Raw genomic sequence first — 25,138 nt, 5'->3', positions numbered from 1 at the left:
AACAGTGTTGTCTATGTCCAAAAAAATTATAATATCGCCTTACAGGCGTCATGTCTTGTCCTAAATGTTAAATGTTGCTGTTGGCCACAGACCCTTGTAAAGTGATTTGAGCATGTTTAGTGGATATTCCGCTATATAAAATCTCAAAGCTCAAAAAATTTAGTACATGTTGTACAACTAAAAATATTAGATTAAAAAGCACCCTATTTTATAAATTAGTGTTGCTATGTAGTCTAGTGGTATGACTCTCCTTCAGCCCATCTATCTGATACAGTAGAGTAGGAGTAGACATGCTACAATTCTCACTACGCTTTGTAGTATTTGTTATCAACGTTCCTTTTCTTATTGTTTTACTGACAAAGGGTTTGCACCCAAAACGTTCCATTGTTTGCACTGCTTCCATTTTCACCTATTTGTTAGTACAGTTTAAATTTCCCCACAGCATGAATGATGGGAATTTAATCTATGTGTCTTTAATATCAGAATTGCTAACTTTTAAAAAAAGTAAAAATTTATAATAGTTCATTTTCAGTGTCATGTCATGTCCTACATGATCTGTGACTCTGTTAGGTTGAGATCCCTTATAAAGTGCTTTGAGCACATTTACTGGATATTGCTACTTATAAAGAGTGTTAGTCCTTAAGAGCCATTTGGTCCATGGAGCCGGAATTTATCCCGGCTTCTATAGTATGAAACGGACAATAGCAATTGCTTGCTACCCTTTAGATAGGATGCTAGTCTATCGAGAAGCACTTTTTACAAGATCTAACAAATCCAGCTACCCAATCACTGCTGGGTGGACAGGGTGGTCAGGAAAAAAAATCTTGACTTCCCCGGGATCAATCTTGATCCCTCTGCGTGTGAAGCAAGGGCTCTCTACCAACTGAGCTATCAGCACCCCCATAATAACAGAGGGTCAAAATGTATGTCCACTTTTACCTTGGGTACAGGGTGTGCAATCACTTTCATTCTTTGGTCCAGTCTGGTTAGATGAGTTTTCAACGTTTTTCTTTTTCACCCTCTATTTCTTTTCTCCAGGTGAATACTGTGACCAAGCGGGTCTCTCCAATCCAGTGGGACCTTGTACAGCAGGCTACTACTGTAAATACGGTTCCAATAGCTCTACGCCATCTCTGGGAGAACAAGCTGATATCTGTCCTGAAGGATTTTACTGTCCTGAGGGTAGCCCATCACCCATCTCGTGTCCTTTAGGTGAGATGAATCTTTGATTGCCAATTATATTATATCTTATCAGTAATAGGGTTTTAAAAAGGACCAAATCTTCCTGAAATACCCTTAAAAGATAAGTAACAATATATTGGATATTACACATTACATATTCTTTGAGATAGAAATATTAAAAACAGAAAAATTAGAAACAATAAAAGCATAGAAGAAATTCAAAAGAAAACGAGCAAAACATCCATTTTTATTATTGACATATTAAGGCTCAGTCATATATGTATGTTTTTTAAAATGTTCCCTATCAAGGACATTTTTTAATTCATAAATATATTTAGCATGTTTAGTTTTATTCTAGTTGAAGTGACAATTTTTTTATTTATTGATTCTTTTCAGTTAAACCACAATTATGTCAAATATTGTTAACACTATGCTTCATGAAACTCATGCCTACATTCTGGCTACAAAATGATAATTTTGCGTATATTAGAGGAAGATGAGGATATTAGTATTTATGCTTTTTATGTTGTCCTCATTGTCCTACTCTCCTCTCCCCAACATTATTCTCTGACTCATCATTGTCCTCCTCATCTTCTCTTTTTCTTTTATCCTCTCCTCAAGAAATCAATTACGTGTTTGTGTAGTTGATTAAAGCCTTTTAGCTGTCAAGCATTTCTTATGGCAGATCTGTCTACTTAATTAAACAGTTTCTAATTCTTAAAAGGTAAAAATTGTAGTCGTTATCGTTAACTTTAGAAATTAACAATTTTCCCCCTTACACATCAAAATCATGAAGTCTGACATCAACTTTCATTTCATTTTCAATAAGTTTTAATGACTTAGATGATGTTCAGAAATTGGAGCCAAAATTTCGTAATTCTATGAATTTTTTGCATTGAAAAAAAAAGGAAATTTAGGAATGGAAGACTTTGTTATTTAAAATAAATAAATAAATGAATAAAACTAAAATTCCCTTTATTCATTCCATAGAGGAAATTTGTCTCTAGGGTCTATTCCAAGGGAAGACTGGAATAACCCAAGCATCACAAATTGAGCTATGGCAAGGTGACTTGCTCAAGACCACACAGTGCAGCGACGGATGATCGAACTCGGTACCTTTTGGATATGAAGCAAAACCGTACTGCTGAGCCATGCTGCCCCATTTGTAGTCATGGACAGTAGTAATATCATTTTGAGTGTATACAGACAGACACTAATTACACTCTTCTCTCTCTCTCTCTCCCTTAACCTCACACAGGAACCTATAACCCAGCTGTTGGTCGTCGTAATGAGAGTGAGTGTACAGACTGCAGCGGTGGACGCTATTGTCCATATTACAACATGACACAACCAGGACCTCAATGCGAAGAAGGTAGGAAGGCTCTTGCCAATGAATTCTGTTTTTTTAAAATGCAGTAGTTTGTATTAAGGTAGCCATCCTTAATAAGTACTTGAATATTCTGGCTGCAAAGTCGATGCTTTTCGATACTCTATTTCCCAAAATGTTTCAATTTTTAAAAAAAGTATTTGGTTTTTAATCATTTCTTAATCGTTTTTTCTATTTGTTCATTTGGTTAACGTGTTAACACATTATGTAATTCGTCTGTAGTTTTTCATTCATCCTGAAACCTGAAGGGGAAACCTGAAAAAACATGAGCTTTTATATATTGTAATATCCACTAAACGTACTCAAAGCGCTTTACAAAGGGTCCCTGACCAACAGCAACATGAAACATGCAGAGGGAGACATGACGCCTGATAGGCGATATTGCAATTTTTTTTCCGACAGAGACAACAATATTAATGGCAGGTAATCATTTTATACCTGAGTACCATGAGAGAATGCGAGTAAAGAGCCTTTTCCAAGGACTCAACTATGCACCGAGTAAAGCTCGAACCCAGGACCTTCCGATCCGAAAGTGAGTGTCATACCATAAAACCACATAGCCGCACATAATTAATCAATGATTACTCTGTCCATCCATCAGGATATTACTGCCCATCCAAAGCCCACATCTCCAACTTCCTGCTATGCCCAGCTGGTTCCTACTGTCCAGAGGAAAGTACTAATCCCACAGACTTCCACCGGCACATTCTCCAACACCACGGCCTGGCCAATGAAACACAGTGTACCATTGTACAGATGGATTCTACTGTCCTATGCAGGCTCTGGTTCCTTCCTTCTTCATTCTTCTTCTTCTTCTTCTTCTTTTCTTCTTCTTCTTCTTCTTCTTCTTCTTCTTCTCTTCTTCTTCTTCTTCTTCTTCTTCTTCTTCTTCTTCTTCTTTCTTCTTTCTTCTTCTTCTTCTTTTCTTCTTCTTCTTCTTCTTCTTCTTCTTCTTCTTCTTCTTCTTCTTCTTCTTCTTCTCTTCTTTCTTCTTCTTCTTCTTCTTCTTCTTCTCTTCTTCTTCTTCTTCTTTCTTCTTCTTCTTCTTCTTCTTCTTCTTCTTCTTTCTTCTCTTCTTCTTCTTCTTCTCTTCTTCTCTTCTATTTTTTTCTTTTCTCTTCCTCTACTTTCTCTTCTCTTCTTTCTTCTTCTTTCTTCCTTTTAAGTCTTTAACTTCAATTTTGAAGATTCCACAGACCACATTCATTTTTCTTTCATTGGAGATGTGAGACTATTCCACTGTCTCAATGTCGATGGTATGAACGAGTACAAGTGGGCGTCCATCCACTCTTGAGTGGGGAACCATAACCTCTGATGGCTTTTCTTAGCACTGATTAGTCATATTTTCACACGTTCCATAAAGCTTCTGAAAAATAACACTTCACATAATATTATATTTTTGACCTATTGTATAAATCTGATAATTCTTATGTTAGAAATTTTATTTTTAGAGCGTAATGAATTGACATTTTTTTTTTGACGTAACTTATTGCATTTTCTAAAATTACAATGTAAAATGAAAATAAAAAGTCACAACAGTGAGATATAAAAAACTTGAGCTTTTTATAACGCACTATCCACTAAACGTGCTCAAAGCGCTTTACATATCAGTCCTGTGTGTAAATGTCTTTGTAACTATTCTTTGTCCACTAATTAAGGGAGTGAATTAGCAGATAATGCATTCACTCAAAATTATGTGTATATTTATTTTTAGATTTAAAAAAAAATCGTTAACAATAATAATTCATTTTTAAAAGATCAACTATATAATCTTCATCTTCCAGGCATGACATATGTCTCAGACCTGTGTGCTGGTGGCTATTACTGTCCAGGAGGCATCTCAGTCCCAAACCCTCCACAATACATCTGTCCTGCTGGATTACACTGCCCTATTGGAAGCCCCATTTATCTGGTACGCTCATCTGGTTTGCACTACTTGGATGAAATTATTTATGTCTATTAGTTTTCATTTTTCATTTTGATGTCAATTTATTTATTTTGTAAAAGTGAAAGTAAGAAATAAAGATATGAAGTATGAAATAATTTGTATCTCGCTTGACAATTGAAGAATAATTGCAGACATTATTATAATCTTAAGAAAAATAATATTTACAATGACACCATCTTTGATCTCACCAGGAATGCCCAGCTGGTAACTACACCGGGACAGCAGGCCAGGACTCATGTGACCCATGTCCTCCTGGTTCTTACTGTCTGCCTGTCCAACCAGAAAATGCCTCTCTGGCTACTCAGCCTTGTCCAGCTGGCTACTACTGTCCAGAAGGTAACTTCATTTTATGTTGTTTTTTTTTTACTGAAGGGTCTTTGTCCTCTCAGACAACACACTGTGGTAGATTCAGCAGTGCAACGTCGCAAATTGAGCTAGAGCGAGATGACCCCTTGTGAAGCGCTTTGAGAACGTTTAGTGGATATTGCGCTATATAACAGCTCAATTTATGATTTAAAAAAAAAAACATTTTTTTTAAGCTGCTTGAGACTTTAGACCTTTTAAGTTCTGGACAAAAATGGATATCCGTTTCCTTCCATATTCCTTTTAACTCCAACTGGAGCATAGGACGTCCACAGCACCACAGATCTCATTATCATCCCCCCACGTTCCAAATTTAGCGTTCTTTGCCACATTGTTTGGATATAGCTGGTCTAAAAAATCTGCAGCAAGAATCGTACTGGCTTCAAATCTTTCTTCAGCCATCACGAAAAAACAACGCTTCAAGTTAAAATACCTTATGTCTGGAAAACGGCTGGTAATTGCCCCAGAGCAAACCCCAGGGTTTAACCCCCTCCTTACCAACTACAGGAAAATCGTCACATTCGTTACAATACAACCAACATTTTTCTTTTTCAAATTTCTTTTGTACAACATAAAATTTAATGAAAATAGACAGTGTGTTGTAGAGCATGTTTTACTAAAGAAATTATGCATCGGAAGAACTTTACTTCTATTGTGTTTGAGTGATAAAAATATAGTTTTGTGTTAGTTCGCTGTGAAGTTTTTGGGAAAATCCTGAAAATGGCTGGTAAGGAGAGGGTTAAGGCTCATATGACCCATGCCCCACTTGATTTATGCGTCTCCCAGTTCAACCTATAAATGCATCACTCGTCACTCCTATTTGACCACTTGACTGTTGCTTGAGTTATTCTTGTAACATCTGAGCTTATATGTATTATAATTAAGAAATAAAGAATCAAGACATCATCTTTGTATTTAACGGTTAACAGGAAGTAACCTTTTATTTAGATGCTGGGCAGAAGTGAGTAAGTCCCCGAGGATGGGTAGTACCCGAGAATGGGTATTGTACATCAATAAATAATTATATCGATACCACAATTCTGGTCTATTTTAGAAACATTCATTAAGGTCACATTTTCTCAAGGGATGAATGACAGGTATTATATTTTTTGATAAACAAAAATAAATGAATATAACAGCTTCCAAAAAAGACGAAAATATGAAATACGAAATATTTCAGGCTCAAAACCCTTCTTCAGCCAACAATAATTAATAGTGAAAACATAAACATATTACTAAAACACCAGTAATGTATTCATGTTTTCATTGGGTTTTTTTGTTGTTTGCTGAAGTAGGGTTTTAAGCCCGAAACGTTTCGTGTTTGATAGTTTGTTACTTATTTTGAAGCTGTTTTTATTCATTTGTGTTTATTACTTTTAATAGTCTACAGATTCCAGCAGCTTAGTATCACTATAATATTTTTATATTCTTAACACTCCTAAAACAGGCACAGGATCTGACTGGAGGTCGTGCCCAAGTGGAACATTCAGTAACACACCAAGTCTGTATGAAGTGTTACAGTGTCTGCCTTGCAGTGCTGGAAAATACTGCCAAGGAGAACATCTCACTGTTGAATCTGGGGATTGTGGCGAAGGTACTTGACTTTGCCATTGGCTTGCATCTTTTTGTGATAGATATTATAGCATTCTTCCACAGGTTTGGAGCTATTAAATGAGTTTTTTGGGGTTTTTTTTCAGAAAATAACTCACGAGCTTGCAAGTGAGTTATTCCGTGATTTAAAAAACAAACAGACCAAATTTAATCAATCCAAACCCATGAAAGAATACATTTATTCCATCCCTCAAAGTAATTTTCTTAGATATTTCATAACTAATAATTTGTAAAAATGCTTCATTTTTCAATGAATTCATGTTATCTATAGTTATAGGTAGGGATGATTAATGTGATGTGAGGATTGAATAGCCCCAGGTGGCCTGTACTCTGAGAATAAAAAAATACATTGAATGTGTATTGTAAACCTGTCGTGAACGGATTTCCCAATCTCGTTCACGATATGAAAAATAAGGAAAAAGTTCCGAAAAAGTCTCCACCGAAGTGGGTGTTCTCCATATATGTAGAGGACATATATGGGCGGTTAAAAATGCTCTAAAAGTACATCGGGAATCGTCCTGGTACAGTCTAACTCTAAAACATATTAAAAGTATGGCGGCTCGGATCTGTGGTAAGATTCAACGAAATGCAAAATAGTATAGATCTAGAATTAGGCTTGGTGTCGAAGAGAGAAGAATGAAGGGTGTCACGAGCTTTTATAGGATAGACACGATGACGTCAAGTTTACGCAGGAGACCGTGAACAAACACAACATGAAGATTACTCACAACAGCTTGATCGAGACACGACAGTCATACCATAACAAAACACTTACAACAACAACATAAACCTATCACAATAATCAGTGGCATAAAATCTTCCCCACAAACCCATGTATCACCATCAGGCTATTACTGCACCTCTGGTATCGATCGACCACGACCTGGGGTTGCCAATGACTCCAATCCTGCCAACTGCTCATGTCCTGGTAACTCTTACTTCACTGGGGTGGGTGGATTATGCCCCTTGGGTCATTACTGTCCCACAGGCACAGAGAGACCTCTTGGATGCGACCCCGGCAGCTACTCAGATGAAGAGGGTCTAGCTCTATGCAAACTTTGTCCTCAGGGATATTATTGCATGGTCAATGCTACTGAATTCAGCTCCTATCCTTGCCCTGCAGGTAGGCTATTTTGTTGATGGTTTTAACCCATTGTTTTAACCCATTTAGCTTAGATTATGTAAGAAGTAGTGGAATACAAACACTGATTACTACTATTGCTAAGCTGTTATTGTCTTTGTCATGGTTGCTATTGACATCATATGTGCGGCTATGTGGTCTAGTGGTATGACACTTGCTTTCGGATTGGAAGGTCCTTGGTTCGAGCCTCGTGCTTGGAAAAGGCTCTTTACTCACATTCTCTCACCATACTCAGGTGTAAAATGAGTACCTGGCTGTTAACAGCGTTGTCTTTATCCGAAAAATTGCAATATCGCCTAACAGCTGTCACGTTCTACATGTTAAGTGTTGCTGTTGGCTAAAGACCCCTTGTAAAGCACTTTGAGTAAGTTTAGTGGATATTGCGCTATATAAAGCTCAATTTTTTAATTTTTTAAAAATGCCTTTAGCTTAAATTATGTAAGAAGTAGTGGAATACAAACACTGATTACTATTGCTATAGCTGTTATTGTCATTGTCATTGTTGCTGTTGACATCATCATCATCCTCATAATCTTCATCATCATCATCATCATCATCATCATCATCATCATCATCATCATCATCATCATAATCATCATCATCATCATCTATTGTTCCATATTGGCACTTCTCTTGGTCCATCTTAATTCACACACCTTTGCTCATCATCATCATCATCATTTTTGGGAAAGAGACTTTGAATGTTAAAATGAATATTCATCCACTCATGACTCAGTGGTCCTTCAGAGCCATTAGGCCAATGGAGCCAGAGTTTGTCCTTGTTTCTCTAGAATGAAACGGACAATAGCAATTGCTTGCTACCCTTTGGATAGGATGCTAGATCATCACAAAATATTTTCCATCAGATCTAACAGACCCAACTACTGGGTAGACAGAGGGGGTCAGAAAAAAAATCTTGACTGCACCCAGGATTGATCTAGGTCCCATTGATTGTTAAGCGAGTGCTCTACCTTGCAGCTGTGTGGTCTTGTGGTATGACAGTCGCTTTCAGATCAGAAAGTTCTGGGTTCAAGCCTCGTTCAGTGCATAGTTGAGTCCTTGGAAAAGACTCTTTACTTACATTCTCTCACTGTACTCAGGTGTAAAATGAGTTAACAGCGTTGTCTCTGTCCGAAAAAAATTGCAATATTGCCTAACAGGTGTCATATCTCGTTCTACATGTTAAGTGTTGCTGTTGGCTAAGGACCCATTGTAAAGCACTTTGAGCACGTTTAGTGGCTATTGCACTTTATAAAAGCTCAAGTTTTTGTGTTTTTTTTGGTTTGTTTTTTAACCAATGGAGTTATCAGGATCCCCCCCCCCACTCATAACTGATTTCACCCTTTTCCCCCCTCTCCATCTAGGCCACTACTGTCCAAATGGCACAGACTACTACAACCAGTATCCTTGCCAACCAGGCACTTACAATCCAGTCACTAATTCTGTGGATGACGCTGCTTGCTTGTCCTGTCCTGGTGGTGAATATTGTGAGGGAACAGGAAATGTACAACCAACTGGTGAGAGATTTATATCATTTGTTTTCTATACATAAATGTCACAGTGAATGACATAATCAGTCGGATGGTGAAAAGGTTTGAGCTGAGATAATGCCAAGTTTAGTTAGAAGGTAAATTTTGATAAAAAATGAGTTCTTGTCATAAATGATTAAATCAACCCTTTTTGTACATCTTCGGGAAATATCAAAGCTTAATTTCACTTCTAAATATTTTTTTACAGCTAGTCGTAATGAAAAAGTGTGAAATTTGAGAATAATGAACTCTTACTTATGTCATTAGCACTTATATTGTTTTATTCAAATTTTGCTTAATTTTAAGTCACACACAGTGCATTGTATAAACCAAGGCTTGTTGTTTGACCATTGTAAGATAACTCACGTTTTTGACTTATACCAAAATAAAGATCCAATTAAATTTCAAGTGGATATTGTTGTTACCAGGTAACTGTACTGCTGGATGGTATTGTTCTGGAGGTGCCGATACTAGAAACACAACCAGTAATGGAGGGAAGTGTCAGCCTGGCTACTACTGCCCTGAAGGTAAATTACATAATTTAGTGTTTTATTTCAGTCTTTAGGTATTTTGCTATTAATTAACAAAATTTTATGATTTTAAAAAGTCACTGAATCTCTACCGAAGTTTGAAGATTGAGATATGAAATGAGACAAAACAAATGTTCATCCCACATTCATCCCTAACATTGGGGGTTCTGATATAGCTCAGTTGGTAGAGCACTAGCTGTTAGACGATGGTCTCATCCTACATATTAAGTGTTTTTGTTGGCTAGGGACCCTTTGTAAAGCACTTTGAGTATGTTTAGTGGATACCATATACAAAAACTATACAAAAGCTCAAGTTTAAATGCTGAAGTTTTTAAACAGCATCCCTTCAAATGTTCTTATGATTGTCTAATCTTGGGGACAGCATGTCTCAGCGGTATGGTCTTTGCTTCGCACCCGTAAGTTACCGAGTTCGATCACCTGCTGCTGCGCTGTGTGGCCTTGAGTCACCTTGCCCTAGCTCAATTTGCAACGCTCTACTATACTGTGGTTGACGCCTGGGTAATTCCAGTCTTCCCTTGGAATAGACCCTAGAGACAAATTTCCCTCATGGGATGAATAAAGGGAATTTTATTTTTAAAATTGTTATTTATTTTTTATTCCCACAGGCTCATCCGATCCAGTTCCTTGCCCAGGAGGCCAATACTGTCTGACAGAAGGATTGGAAATGCCGACAGCAAATTGTTCTTCAGGCTACTATTGCTCTCTCCGAGCATCCAGTCCAACCCCCACTGACGGTAACACAGGCAATAGATGTCCTGGCGGTCACTACTGTGAGTCTGGTGTAGCATTCCCCACTCCTTGCAGCCCTGGTACCTACAGCCCCAGTGAAGGAAACACACAGGTGAGGAAGATTTACTCAATATTCAGAAAAAGGGTGGAGCTGGCACTTGTATCAATAATGATGAAAAAAAAATAGGGTATCGAGACGTGTCAGATGAAAATAGAGAATAAAAAGTCACAAGGTCAGGACTCAGGATCCAATTGACACGACACCCTCCACCTGGCTGAGAGAGAGAGAGGAGAGTGAGCGGTCACACAACCGACTGAGCTATCCAGCCACACTAGCTGGATAGCTCTGTCAGTTGTGTGACTGCTCACTGTCTCTCTCTCTCTCTCTCTCTTCTCTCTCTCTCTCTCTCTCTCTCTTCTCCTCTCTCTCTCTCTCTCTCTCTCCTCTCTCTCTCTCCTCTCTCTCTCTTCTGCCAGGCGGAGGGTGTCATGTGTGGCTGGATAGCTCAGATTTTTTTTTTAAATTATTTTTTTTCTCTTTCAGCCATCGTATTGCTTACAGTAATGTATTATCTTGCAATTCAACCCCCATTTCTGATTGATTATATTTAAACACATTTATTAGATTAGCTTTTTAATTGTTTTTATTCTCTTTCAGCCGTCATATTGCTTACTGTAATAATGTAATATCAATTCAACCATCTTTCCAATTTTGACTGATTATATTTAGCAACATTTAGATTTGTTTTTTTAATTGTTTTTATTCTCTTTCAGCCGTCATATTGCTTACTGTAATAATTTATTATCTTTGCAATTCAACCCACTATTTAAATCTGATTGATCATATTTAATAACATTTAGATTTGTTTTTGATAATTTCTTTCTATTTCAGCCATCAGATTGTTTACAGTGTACTTTTGGAGAATATTGCGGAGACTACAACCTCACAGCAACCTCAGGCAATTGCTCCCAAGGCTACTACTGTCCCACAGGAGATATCACTCCCACATCCTTCCAGTGCACGGTCGGCCACTACTGCCCACAACACACGTCCACCCCTATTCTGTGCCCAAGTGGATTCTTCCAAGATGAAATTGGCCAATGGGATTGCAAGATCTGCCCTGAGGGTTACTATTGTGATAGTTCTACAGGGGTGGTGGTCGTCAACGACACAATCAAATGTCCTGAGGGATACTATTGCCCCGAAGGTAAAGTGAAACAAATTGAAGATTTAAATTTTATTTCCGATCCCCCTGTCTACCCAGCAGTAGCTGGGTTTCTTAGACCTGGTGGAAAGTACTTTGTGATAGACTAGTGTCCTATCAAAAGGATAGCAAGCAATTGCTATTGTTCATTTCATGCTATAGAAACCAGGATAAACTCCAACTCTATGGGCCTAACGGCTCTGAAGTACTGCTTTTTGTCTTTTTTTAAAACTTTATTTTTGGAATGTTATTCTTCACTAATCTCCAGATGATTAAGTGTTTACCAAACTTCAAGTATATAAAGAGTCTGACAATTACACGTGTTAACTTGTCAGAATCAAAGTTTTATGAAACCAAACCAAATTTAAAACAAAACATAAATAAAATCTTTATTTTTTAAAGGGGAGAAAAAAATCCCAACGAAACAAATAATTCAAAAGCACTGAAAAAAAAGATCTTTTAGAATATGTTTTCATATCAGAATATATATTTTCATAACACATTCATCTAGGAAAAGGGGATATTCTGTTACATTTCTATTTTTAATCTCAGGAATGAGAGACATCCAACGTTTGCTGTCACTTTGCCAGTTTACTTTTATCTTCTTCTTATACATACACACTAAACCTAGGCTTATGGATATTGACCTTAAAGAAAAACAATTTTTTTAAAGAAAGACAGAGAAAAAAAAATGAAATAAAACGAGATAATTTAAAACAAATAAACATTTATTATTAAACTGTATATAAAATAACGTTATGTTTTTTTCACAAATATTTCTTACATCTATATATAACAGTATTTTGAACCTCCCAACAGGCACGCCAAGATCCGATGCCTACCCATGTCCAATCGGCACATTCAGCAACATGACAGGCCTCAACGCCAGCTCAGACTGTACCCCATGCTCTGCAGGAGAACACTGCTCATCTCAAGGTCTGACCAAACCTACAGGATTGTGCAGTGAAGGCTATTACTGCAAGATGTTTGCTGAAATGTTCACACCAAACCAGACGTCTGTAGCTGACATCTGTCCACAAGGTGGTGGAATTGAATGTTATCTAATGTTTTTTTTTTCTTCTTGGAGAGAGAGATAGAGAGAGAGAGCGAGAGAGAGAGAGAGAGAGAGAGAGAGAGAGAGAGAGAGAGAGAGAGAGAGAGAGAGAGGATGGGAGGGAAAGTGAGGGGGAGAGAATGAGGGATAATAATGATAATAATAATAATAATAAATAATAATAATAATAATAATAATAATAATAATAATAATAATAATAAATAATAATAATAATAATAATAACAATAATATACATACTTCATTCATCCGAAAAGGAAATTTTTAACATTGATTTTCAACTAAGAAAATATATTTTTTAATAAGTTAAAGCAATGGGGAACCAATAAGGAGTTATAGAAAGAACAAAATTGACGTCAATCAGCTCTTTGTTATTGTTTTTAGACAGCCATTTTAATGATTAGTTCTCATTAAATTATATCAATCAGACTATAAACGTAAAAAGTTACACACAGTTTTGTGTGTTGGTTAAGTAATATCTGGCTGGCGGATGTCATGAGTATATTATCTCAATGCAAACCATCAATTTTTCCTCTTTTCTTAAACAGGTTCCTATTGTCCGGAAGGATCTGCTGATCCTACTCCATGTCCTGCCGGTACCTTTGGATCCACAAACGGTCTTGGTAATGTAACAGAGTGCACACCCTGTACACCTGGCAGTTACTGTCAGACCCCGGGTCTCCTGACCGTGGAGGGTCAATGCCAAGCCCAGTACTTCTGTGTGGAGGGATCCAACTCTTCCACCAGTGAGATTTGTCCAGTCGGTCATTTCTGTCCTGAAGGAACTGCTGTCCCTGAACGGTGTCCAGAGGTGAGAGACTATAAAGTGATACTATGTGATTTACCAGGAGCTGTGGACTGTAAAAAGTAATAAACAAAAATAACTATAACAGCTTCAAATAGATCGGCGCTGATCTGGTCTTTTAGTAATGTATTTGTTTTCATTGTTTTTTGTTGACTGAAGAAGGGTATTGAGCCGAAACGTTACGTGTTTGGTATTTTGTTCTCTTTTGAAGCTGTTATATTGATTTTTGTTTATTAGAGATTGTAAAGATAGATAAGTAAATAAAAACGTTCTTTTATTAAGCACTGGGTTACTATAATTCAGTTGGTAGAGCTTTTACTTCACATACAAAGAGTCCAGGTGAATTCGAGATTATTTTCTGACTCTCCTGTCTACAAAGCAATGATTGGGTAACTGGGTCTGTTCGACTTGGGATAAAGTACTTTGCAAGAGACTAACATCCTATCAAAAGGATAGTAAGCAATTGCTATTTTTATAATCGCCTACCATTGTCAAGATATTTTTCCAAATATATTGAGCTCGCGGAGCAACCCACCGGAATATTAAGCTTTTGAGCAATATTTAGACCCTTAAAAATGCAAGAAAAATAACATAGTCTTTCTTTTATTTTTGGGTTGTCACATAGGTAGTAATTTTCATCATGATCCAGTCAGTCGATTTATATATAGAAGCTTGGAAAATAATGTCATACCTTCTGATTGTTTAGATATCAGTTTGTCAATATTTTCTGATTAGAATATATTTAACATGCTATGTCTACCTCTCTGGGGGTTCACAAACAAAGGGACTGACGAGATTTTTTTTATGACCCCCCCCCCCCCCTATCCCCTATCCACCCAGCAATGAATGGGTAGCTTAGACTTAGATTTGGCGGGGAAGTACTTTGCGATAGACTAGCATCCTATCCAAAGGATAGCAAGCAATTGCTATTGTCTGTTTCCCGTTATAGAAATTGGGATAAACTCTGGCTCCATGGGCCTAACGACTCTGAAGTACTACTTTTTAAAAATCTACCTCTCTACTCTGACCCTATTTCTAATTCTTCAGCCAGTTAAAAAAATTCTAACATTGATTCTCAACTAATAAAAATTGTTTGTATTTTTTTGTATAATCCATTTTTTTCCCCTTCTTCATCATCAGGGCACATTCAATCCTTACACTGGGTTATCAGACACAACCCAATGCACGCCATGCACCTCTGGTCAGTACTGTGAAACAGAAGGCCTAGACAGAACAACCGGCTCCTGCGAGGCAGGCTACTACTGCCCACCAGGCCAAAATACATCCAGACCGTACGACTATCCATGCACAGTCAGTCATTACTGTCCTGTCAACTCCTCGGAGCCGGTACCTTGTAGTAATGGCACCTTCATGAACCACACCATGGGCGTGGAATGTTACACTTGTCATGATGGATGGTGAGGGAAAAGAATAATAATAATATCTATACAGACCTGCCAATCTTTCACATTCCAAAAGTGGAATCAGAACGCCTAAAAATAGGAATTTGAGACAAAAATAGGAATTTCACCTCTTTCACCCCCCCCCCCCCCCCCTTTTTTTTTTTTTTTACCCTCTTTTTTATTCATAGCATTATCATCACTTTTGTAAATCGGAATTTTAGAGACAATGGTGGAATAGTACAAAATAGAAGAGTGAAAATAGGAATGATTCCGCCAAAAAGCGGAAAGGTTGGCAGGTATGTCTATAATACTTATTGGGGCTCCCGATAGCTCACTGGTAGAGCACTCACTTCCCGGGTGCAATCGAGATTTTTCTGACCACCCTGTCCACTCATGAGTCTGTTAGATTTGGTGGAAAGTACTTTGCGATAGACTAGAGTCCTGTCCAAAGGATAGCAAGCAATTGCTATTCTCCATTTCACACTATAGTAACTGCAATAAACTCCAGCTCCATGGGCCCAATGGCTCAGAATGACTACTATAATACTAATTACAATTTTTTATATAACCCTTGCTGTTGAAACTTCTAAAGCACTTCACATAATCATAACCTTAAAAATATAATACACTTTTCTGTGCGCACAGAGACACACATCAGAGTAAATGCTTTAAGAAAAGGTGGGTATTGAGGTATTTCTTAAAACCCCTATTTTAATATTATTCTTGTCTTTGGCAGTATCATCCTTCATCATCTCCCACAGAGCTATGCGATGATATGACCTAAAATTATAGAACTTGCTTTTCAACTAGATAAATAATTATTAATTCTAGCTTTTTGGCTTCTTTTTGGTGCGGCTATGTGGTCTTGTGGTAGGACACTCACTTTCAAAGTACCTGGACTTTAGCAGCGTTGTCTCTGTTGGAAAAAAATTGAAATTGTAATTTCTCCTAACAGGCATCATGTCTTGTCCTACATGACAAGGACCCCTTGTAAAGACCTTTGAGCACGTTTAGTGGATATTGCGCTATATAAAAGCTCAACTTTTTTTTTTCCTCCTTATAAAAGGTATTGTCTGAATGGAGGACGTGGCTGAAAGTCCTCAATCTCCTACAGAGCTATTCAGAAAGTAGTTCCTCTGAGCCATGAGGCCCATGGAGTTTATCCTAGTTTCTATAGCGTGAAATCGACAATAGCAATTGCTTGCTACCCTTTGGATAGGATGCTAGTCTATCGCAAAGTACTTTCCACCAGATCTAACAGACTCGACTACCCAATCAGCTGGGTGGACAGGTGGGGGTCCGAAAAAATCTTGACTGCCCCCGGGATTGATCCTGGTCCCTTTGCATGTGAAGCGAGTGTGTTCTACCAATGGAGCTATGCAATGATATGGCCTCAAATTATAGAACTTGCTTTTGAGCTAAATAAATAATTGTTAATTTTACCTTTTCCTCCCAATAACAGGTATTGCCTGAACGGAGGACTCGTGGCTGAATGTCCAAGTGGCCACTATTGTCCAGCAGGCACCGGTCAAGACTGGGTGAAATGTCCTCGTGGTACCTTCAACAACCAGACAGGCCTGAGTGTGGAGAGTCAATGTACGCCTTGTACTGGCGGATATTACTGTGATGGGTGAGCTGTTGTTACTCTGTCATATTGTTCTTGTCATTGGCACTGTCATTCATCATCATCTTCATTATCTTTTTTCAATAATGCCGTTGTTGATATATCATCATCATCATCATCATCATCATCATCATCATCATCATATCATCATCTCATCTCATCATCATCATCATCATCATCATCATCATTATCATCATCATCATCATCATCATCATCAATCATCATCATTCATCATCATCATCATCATCATCATCATCATCATCATCATCATTCATCATCATCATCATCTCATCATCATCATCATCATCATCATCATCATCATCATCATCATCACATCATCATTCATCATCATCATCATCATTATCAATCATCATCATCATTGTCATCATCATCATCATCAACAACATCAACAACACCACCATCATCATCATCATCAACAACATCAACACCCATTTTGTTTACTTATAACCTGACACTTCCCTGAAAACGATGTCACATTATAAATATGGCAACGATCACCAAAAGAAACTAAAATGGCAACGATCACTAAAAGAAAGTAAAAAGTGAGTTGTTAGTAGAAGTTTTCAAAGAAGCAAATGATCACTTTTGATTAAAGTGACAGTAAACAGAAGTTGTAGACTTGTAAAAAATAATAAACAAATATGAATATAACAGTTTTAAAAAAGAAAAAAATACCGAACAGAACGTTTTGGATTGTTATCAATCTGGAATTTAGTAATATATTTATGTCTTTATTGTTTTTTTGTTGTTGGCTGAAGAAGGGTTTTGAGCCTGAAACGTTCCGTGTTGAGTATTTTGTTCTTTTTTGAAGCTGTTATATTCATTTTTGTTTATAACTTTTGACAGTCCACAGCTTGTAGCAGCTTAGTTTCACTTTGACCATTGCTACTATAAACATTTCTGTTATTATTCTGTCCATACAGCGAAGGCCTTGTCAATCCCTCCGGCAAATGTACAGCAGGCTATTACTGTGAATATGGCGTGGACAGAGCCACTCCCACTGGCAGTAACCAGACTTTGGTCAATGGAACCTGTACAATGCCAGGTCAGTTAAGAGATTCAACTTTGACCTCCCATTGTGAGCAGGAGGTCACTTACTGTGTCTTCTATCCGCCTAAATCTGTTTTCCAATTTTCTTTCTGCCTTTGTTTTGGAATGGGATCACTTAGTTTTGTCCTGACCCTTGCCAGAGTCCTTGGCTAAGGGGGAAACAGTCAAATGTCTAGTATTAAGATCTCAAACTCAGTACACTGATGATATGCCCTTGGAATCTACATCTGTTTCCTATTTGAACCATTCTCCTTTGTCTTACTTTTTATCGCATGCTTTCAATGTTATAATCTAGAATTTTTGGCTATCCCATTTTCTTCCTTTTTACTGGCGCTGATATGATCTTAATGTGTTGCAAACAATGTAAAACCTTTAAGAACAACATTAAATATAAAACATAAAAACTGGACTTTTATGGCTGGTTTTATGGACAAGTGGCTACTCCATAATAAACAAATTTTCCAAAAGTTACTTGGACGCCATTTTAAAAATAATTATTTAACCTTATATATGTGGCAATAATTTTACTGCGTTTTTGTTAATTAATTTCTGAGCCTTGTGATGGGTGTCTTGCAAAAATCCTAATCATAATGTTTTGGACAAACCATATATCGTATATTAAAAGATTTACAATTCGATGCATTGTATGGGAATATTAGGTTAATGCACAATATCATTGTCACTTCCACCATGAGCTACACCTTAGTCTTTTCCCCTAGTTTTAAGTCAATTAGAACAAACCGTTTTATCCCATGCCTTTTCTCAATGAAGACTAAAATGACTCTGTATTTGTTCTATGCGTAACTCCCAGCACATTTTGATAACAATCACCTCTGGTAGGTCGTGAGGATCGTGGTTATGATTTTCTTTGTGTCAGTTTACTTTTCATTTGTTTCTGACCAAGGATTTTCTCTGTGTGTTAGTTACTTTTTGGCTTGGTTCTGATTCAGGCCAAAAGCATTATAACTCAATGACAACATTATTGATTCAATCATTCATTCTTCCCAGTTTTAAAGAATGCGGGAATTCCTTTATTTAAGCTGGGTGGGGTTCCGACCTCCCATAGTAGGCAGGGAGGTACTTACTGTGTTGTCTATCCCCCTGTACCTGTTTTCCAACTTGCATTCTGTCTTTGTCTTGGAATGAGATTGCTTGGTTTTGTCTTGGCCCTGGTCGGGGTCCTGGCTGGGAGGGAAACAGTCAAATGCATAGTTATTGTTTTGGGAGATGATATTTTTTTCCTTGTAAATTATCTCTCTAGTATGTATTATTATATTTGTTATTTTGAATGTATAATTTAAGCATTTGAGTGTAATCCTCTTTGTTGGATCTTGTGCTTGTGTCCGGTTGGGACTTATTGGTGATCTCAAACTAAGTACATTGATGGTGTGCTCTTGGAATCTGCATCTGATCCCTATTTGTTCCCAGTTCCCCTTTGTCTTCCTTTCTCTTGGGTGCTTTAATTGTAATTCTAGAACTTTTTACTATCCCATTTTCTTCCTTTTTACTGGCGCTGATATGACCTTAATGTGTTGTAAGTGCCGTAAAACCCTTAAAAACATAACATAATAACAACTTCATTCAAGCACTGATATTTGTTGATATTGATTGAATTCCAGGTGGAGAGACAGGCGTTGGTGATTCGTGTCCTGTCAGCCATTACTGTCCAGAGGGCAGTGTCCTCCCTACCCCATGTGGTGCTGGTAGCTATGCCAATGTCACAGGCCTGCCATTGTGCTTACCTTGTCCTGCTGGATACTATTGCCTGGCGTGTAAGTATCTTGAAATGAGATAATAAACAAAATTGAATATAACAGCTTCAAAAAAGAACAAAATACCAAACGCTGAACGTTTCCGACTCAAAACTCTTCTTCAGACACCAACAAAAAAGCCCAATGAAAACATAACTACATTACTTTTTTTTTAAAAACCCAGATAGATGACAGATTAACTTTTTACAGTCCGCAGCTTATAGCAGCTTAGTATCACTTTAATGAGCTGCGGAGTCATAGCTAAAAACTAAAAACAATGCAGGATTTACAAGGGTCTCGGAGGAGGTGTGGAAAAAAGTACCATGTAATGAAATGATCACAGTGTCTGTGTATGTGTGTGTGTGTGTGTGTGTGTGTGTGTGTGTTGGAATTTATAAATGTTAACTGTAGTCTAGATCATCTACTTAAGGTGCTACTACAACGACCAAGAAGAAGAAGAAGAAGACATGAATTGCCACAATATTGAAATTTGATTCTATAGGACATGCAGACAGTATAGAGATGGCTCTGCATACACAAGTCGTCCCTCAGAACCATTAGGCCCATGAAGCCGGAGCTTATCCCATTTTTTTAATAGCATGAGGCAGACAATAGCAATTACTTGCTACCCTTTGAATAGGACACTAGTCTATAGCAAAGTACTTTCCACCAGGTCTATCAGATCCAACTACCCAATCACTGCTGGGTGGACAGGGGAATCAGAAAAAAATGTCAACTTCACCCCGGAGTGCTCTACCAACTGAGCTATCAAGACCGCCTCTGCATAAAAGATGTGCTTTAAAAGTTTTTTTTAATAATTTGGAAGCATGTTATTTGAAATGACAAAAATATCCATCAGATCGGAATCTTGTATTTAATTCTTGTAGTATAAGTAAGCAGTCCTTCAGGGCCATTAGGCCCATGGAGCCGGAGTTTATCCCGGTTTCTATAGCATGAAACTGATGATAGCAGTTGCTTGCTATCCTTTTGATAGAACACTAGTCTATCGCAAAGTACTTGCCACCAGATCTAACAGACCCAGCTACCCATTCACTGATGGATGGACAGGGGGGTAAAAAAATCTTGACTACATCCGGGATCGATCTCGGTCCCTTTGTGTGTGAAGCGAGCGCTCTACCTACTGAGCTATAGAGACCCCTCAATACATGTTGTGAACTCTAGCTATAACATTTTGAATAAATTACAAAGCCTCATTCAGATGTAAAAGAGTAATTGTTTAGTTTTAACTTTGTCTTACTTACTTACTTATCCGAACCAACGACCAACTTCGGTCTTGTGTCATGACGTAGAAGTTAGACGTCTTTTGTAGTTGTTCCAGGTGACTATAAAGTATGTTATTGATGCTTCGATTTGGTGGGAGGAATGTGCATCTCAGGTCTTCAAGAGGTTGACATTCAAGCAAGTGGTGTGTTACTGTTTCATTGGGGTGTTGACATAGGGGGCAGGAAAGGAAGGGGATGTGTCTTTTGTAATTTTGCTTAAATGGTTGTTGAGCGGTATGCGTTGTGTTCTTATTTATTGTGTGGCTATGTGGTCTAGTGGTATGACACTCGCTTTCGAATTGGAAGGTCCTGGGTTCGAGCCTCGCTCGGCGCATAGTTGAGTCCTTGGAGAAAGCTCTTTACTCACATTCTCTCACCGTACTCAGGTGTAAAATGAGTACCTGGCCGTTAACAGCGTTGTCCCTGTCCCAAAAATTTGTAATATCGCCTGACAGGCGTTATGTCTCGTCCTACATGTTATGTGTTGCTGTTGGCCAGGGATCCCCTGTAAAGCGCTTTGAGCACGTTTAGTGGATATTGCGCTATATAAAAGCTCAAAAAAAAAAATTTAAAAAAAAACATTGTCACCTTTTGTTAATTCTCTTTTATAAACTATCAAACAGCTGCCGAGACTTATCTAGAAACTCCCTGTCCGAGTGGCCATTACTGTCCAGAGGGAACGTCCAGTGCCAATCAGTACCCGTGTCCTGCCAAGACCTACTACAATATGACACAGGCCAGGGATGTCTTTGACTGCCTGTCCTGTCCAGGTGGTGAATATTGTGCAACAGACGGACTCACCAACCCAACTGGACTCTGTAATGCTGGTGAGAATTTTTTTCATACACCACCGTTCTCAATGTTAAAAGGGTTGTTGTGATTTTACTGTGTGACATATGGAATGACGATTAGACTTGTATTATTTCAATCCATCCTTTGTTTAGCTTTAGGATACTGGACTGGTGCAAAGTACATTACAGCAGTTCTAAATTAAACTTATCTGTTCTTTTACTGTTAAGTGGACATCCCAGTTGACTTCATGATATTAAATTTGGATCAAAATTGGCAAACTACATCGATGATGACGACGATGGAGATTATGATGATATTCGTAATATTAATAATATTAGTAATAATAACAATAATAATAACAATAATAATAATAATAATAATAATAATAATAATAATAATAATAATAATAATAATAATAATAATAAAATAATAATAATAAATAATGATAATAATAATAAATAATAATAATAATAATAATAATAATAATAATAATAATAATAATATAATGATAATAATAACAATAATAATAATAATAATAATAATAATAATAATAATAATAATAATAATAATAATAATAATAATAATAATAATAATAATAATAATAATAATATAATGATGATGATGATAATGACAACGACGACGATAATGATGTTGATAATGGTGTTAAATACAAATATCTTCTCCACTTCCAGGTTGGTACTGTAGTGGCAACTCTTCCTCGGCCACCCCATCCCCACCAGAAGGAGACAACTGCACAGCAGGATTCTACTGCCCTGTGGGATCAGAGGCACCCACCCCATGTGATCCAGGACAATTCTGTCAGACTGACAACCTTCATGCTCCAACTGGAAATTGTTCTGCTGGTTTGTTTATTCTTTCTTTAATTTTCATCTTAAAATTTATTTTGTTGTTATTATGCAAATTATAACAAAAGAGTGAAAATAGAGAGGCCTTGTATGGGAACATAATATATACAATGGTTTTGGGTACAAACCCTTCATCAGCACAACAATACACAAATTAACGTGGAAAACAAATAAATAAAATGCAAAATTTTTGTATTTTATTTTTTTTGTTTACTACGTACCCGAAACGTCCATTGTCTGACTTTGCCTTTTATTTTACTTGTTTTCCACGTTAATTTGTGTATTGTTGTGCTGATGAAGGGTTTGTACCCGAAAAGTCCATTGTCTGTATTGTTCCCATACAAGGCCTCTCTATTTTCACTCTTTCGTTAGAATTTTCACGATCACAGGCTTCAGGCAGCCCCTACCGTTTTCTATTAAAAGTTTGTGTTGTTTACAATAAATTCATGACCAGCTGTTTCAGAATGTTTTTTTTTTAATATGGGGATGTAACTTTATAACATTTTCCTTGTATAATTTTTAAACTTTATTTTTAATCACCTGCTGGTATCAGTCATTTTTATCTGTAGTCTCACACTACCTTTGTGGACAGGCTTGAATGTGATTCTAGCATTTCTTTAACCATTACTTATTTACTTACTATCCACTGTCCGGCTATCTGGTCTTGTGGTATGATACTCGCTTAGTTGAGTCCTTGGAAAAGACTCTTTACTCACTATTATATTATTATTATTATTATTATATTATTATTATTATTATTATTATTATCATATATTATTATTATTATTATTATTATATTATTATTTTATTTATTATTATTATTATTATTATTATTATTATTATTATTATTATTATATTATTATTATTATTATTATTATTATTATTATTATTATTATTATTATTATTATTATTATTATTATTATTATTATTATTATTATTATTATATTATTATTATATTTATCTTCTTCTTCTTCTTCTTCTTCTTCTTCTTCTTCTTCTTCTCTTCTTCTTCTTATTATTATAATATTATTATATTATTTATTATTATTATTATTATTTTATTTTATTATTATTATATTATTATTATTATTATTATTATTATTATTATTATTTTATTATTATTATTATTATTATTTATATTAATCTTAAATTCCTCCTTTAGGATATTACTGCACCCTCCAAGCCAGCACGCCCACTCCAACAGATGGCACCACAGGCAACATTTGTCCAGTTGGTCACTATTGTCCTGAAGCAGCCAGTGTCCAGATGCCATGTGACCAGGGATACTACTTGGATGTTCAGGTAAATTGATAACAAATTATCTTTTTTAACGGCATAGACTCAATTCACTGTGGCTATGTGGACTTGTAGTATGACACTCGCCTTCAGATCAGAAGGTCCTGGGTTCGAGTCCCACTCTGAGTGGGTCATAGTTGAGTCATTGGACAAGGCTCTTTATTCATTCTCTCACCGTACACAGGTGTAAAATGAGTACCTGGCCATTAACAGAATTCTTTCTGTTGGAAAAATTGTACTATCGCCAAATAGGCGGTGTGTCTCATTCTACATGTTAAGTGCTCTACCAACTGAGCTTTTGGGACCCATGCTTTAATATAATCTAAAAAAATAATAATTTGACCTCGCATGGCGCTGATATGGTTAGAGTTGGATGTCCTTGATATTTTTGAATTCCTAATTTCATTTTTTGACATTTTTTTCATATTAATCACTGTCAATCTTCAATGAATTTGATGTTTCTCCCTCTCCATTCATTACAACAAACATCCAGCAACAAGACGAGTCTACAGACTGCAAGTTGTGCCCAGGGGGAGAGTACTGTCCAGGTGTGGGCATGGAACTTCCTCAAGGCAACTGCAGTGCTGGGTATTACTGCCCTGGAGGACAAAATACATCAACACCTCATGACTTCAAGTAAGAAATATAAACCGTGTTTGTCTACTTATTATCAACTGATATTAATCTATATTCCTGGTATGACTGCCTTTACTCCTCCATCTCATCCTCCTTTTAACTCCCAAAAGGAGATTAAAAGACCCTGTTTATATTTGTTTTAAAAGTCTCATCTTCTTGTTCATTCACAATCAAACGTTGCTTGTTCTAACTTTGGAGGCATATTGCTGTTTGAAAATTTATAGCACACATTACCTGATTGTGAATTGAATTCAATATCAATTTTATAAACATGATATTTGGTTTTTCATTTTTTTAAAATTTTTATTTTAAAATGCTAGATTCTTTTTCATTATTATAGGCAGCTGGGTGTAATTAAATTTGTTGAAAGTAAAGGCAATGTGGAAAAGATCTGGTCACCAATACTGTATTATGTCAGCCATCTACATTTCTTCTCTAACACAACAATCCCTAAAGTCTGTTTCAGACATGAAAATCACTTTATTTTGCATACTTCAAATCCTTAGTATCTAAACCCCTTTTTTTCTTTTTCCAGCTGTCCAGTTGGACATTTCTGCGTTGTAGGCAGTGATGCTCCAGTACGTTGTCAAAACGGCACCTACCAACCATCTGAGACGCAATCAAGCTGTTTGGCTTGTCCTTCCGGATACTTCTGCGACAACACCATGTCCATCGTTGTCCTGGACAACTCCACCACTGTTTGTCCAATGGGCAGCTATTGTCCAGAGGGGACCAGATTCCATAATGAATTTTTGTGTCCCATTGGAACATTCAACAACAGAACTGGTAAGAAGATTTTTTTCTTCATAGATCAAGCACACTTGTTCATTGTTTACCTTATTTGACATGTTGTTTTATTTATTATTTAATTTTTCTTTCTAAAGCATTGAATA

The 25,138-nt window shown here is 36.8% G+C and overlaps 1 protein-coding gene across 1 annotated transcript in view; it reads left to right on the top strand.

Moving 5' to 3' along the window:
• LOC144959016 (uncharacterized) overlaps window positions 1-25,138 on the top strand; it is a 212,342-nt gene that overhangs the window by 75,933 nt on the left and 111,271 nt on the right. Inside the window, exons 3-21 of the mRNA XM_078891350.1 lie at window positions 4,354-4,481; window positions 4,709-4,853; window positions 6,328-6,474; window positions 7,339-7,614; window positions 8,997-9,149; window positions 9,590-9,688; window positions 10,318-10,553; window positions 11,334-11,649; window positions 12,466-12,687; window positions 13,267-13,529; window positions 14,664-14,941; window positions 16,389-16,556; window positions 17,495-17,616; window positions 19,241-19,393; window positions 21,279-21,482; window positions 22,140-22,310; window positions 23,476-23,615; window positions 24,103-24,245; window positions 24,781-25,031. Coding sequence (XP_078747476.1) covers window positions 4,354-4,481; window positions 4,709-4,853; window positions 6,328-6,474; window positions 7,339-7,614; window positions 8,997-9,149; window positions 9,590-9,688; window positions 10,318-10,553; window positions 11,334-11,649; window positions 12,466-12,687; window positions 13,267-13,529; window positions 14,664-14,941; window positions 16,389-16,556; window positions 17,495-17,616; window positions 19,241-19,393; window positions 21,279-21,482; window positions 22,140-22,310; window positions 23,476-23,615; window positions 24,103-24,245; window positions 24,781-25,031 — 3,615 coding nt within the window. The remainder of the gene's footprint in view (window positions 1-4,353; window positions 4,482-4,708; window positions 4,854-6,327; window positions 6,475-7,338; window positions 7,615-8,996; window positions 9,150-9,589; window positions 9,689-10,317; window positions 10,554-11,333; window positions 11,650-12,465; window positions 12,688-13,266; window positions 13,530-14,663; window positions 14,942-16,388; window positions 16,557-17,494; window positions 17,617-19,240; window positions 19,394-21,278; window positions 21,483-22,139; window positions 22,311-23,475; window positions 23,616-24,102; window positions 24,246-24,780; window positions 25,032-25,138) is intronic.

This window comes from Berghia stephanieae, chromosome 13 (genome assembly GCF_034508935.2).
Source record: "Berghia stephanieae isolate SIO BIC M18660-M18661 chromosome 13, UCSD_Bste_1.3, whole genome shotgun sequence".
In the NCBI taxonomy this organism is placed as follows: domain Eukaryota; kingdom Metazoa; phylum Mollusca; class Gastropoda; order Nudibranchia; family Aeolidiidae; genus Berghia; species Berghia stephanieae.
Note: the sequence above shows the minus strand (reverse complement) of the source record. Positions and strands in the feature narration are given on the sequence as shown.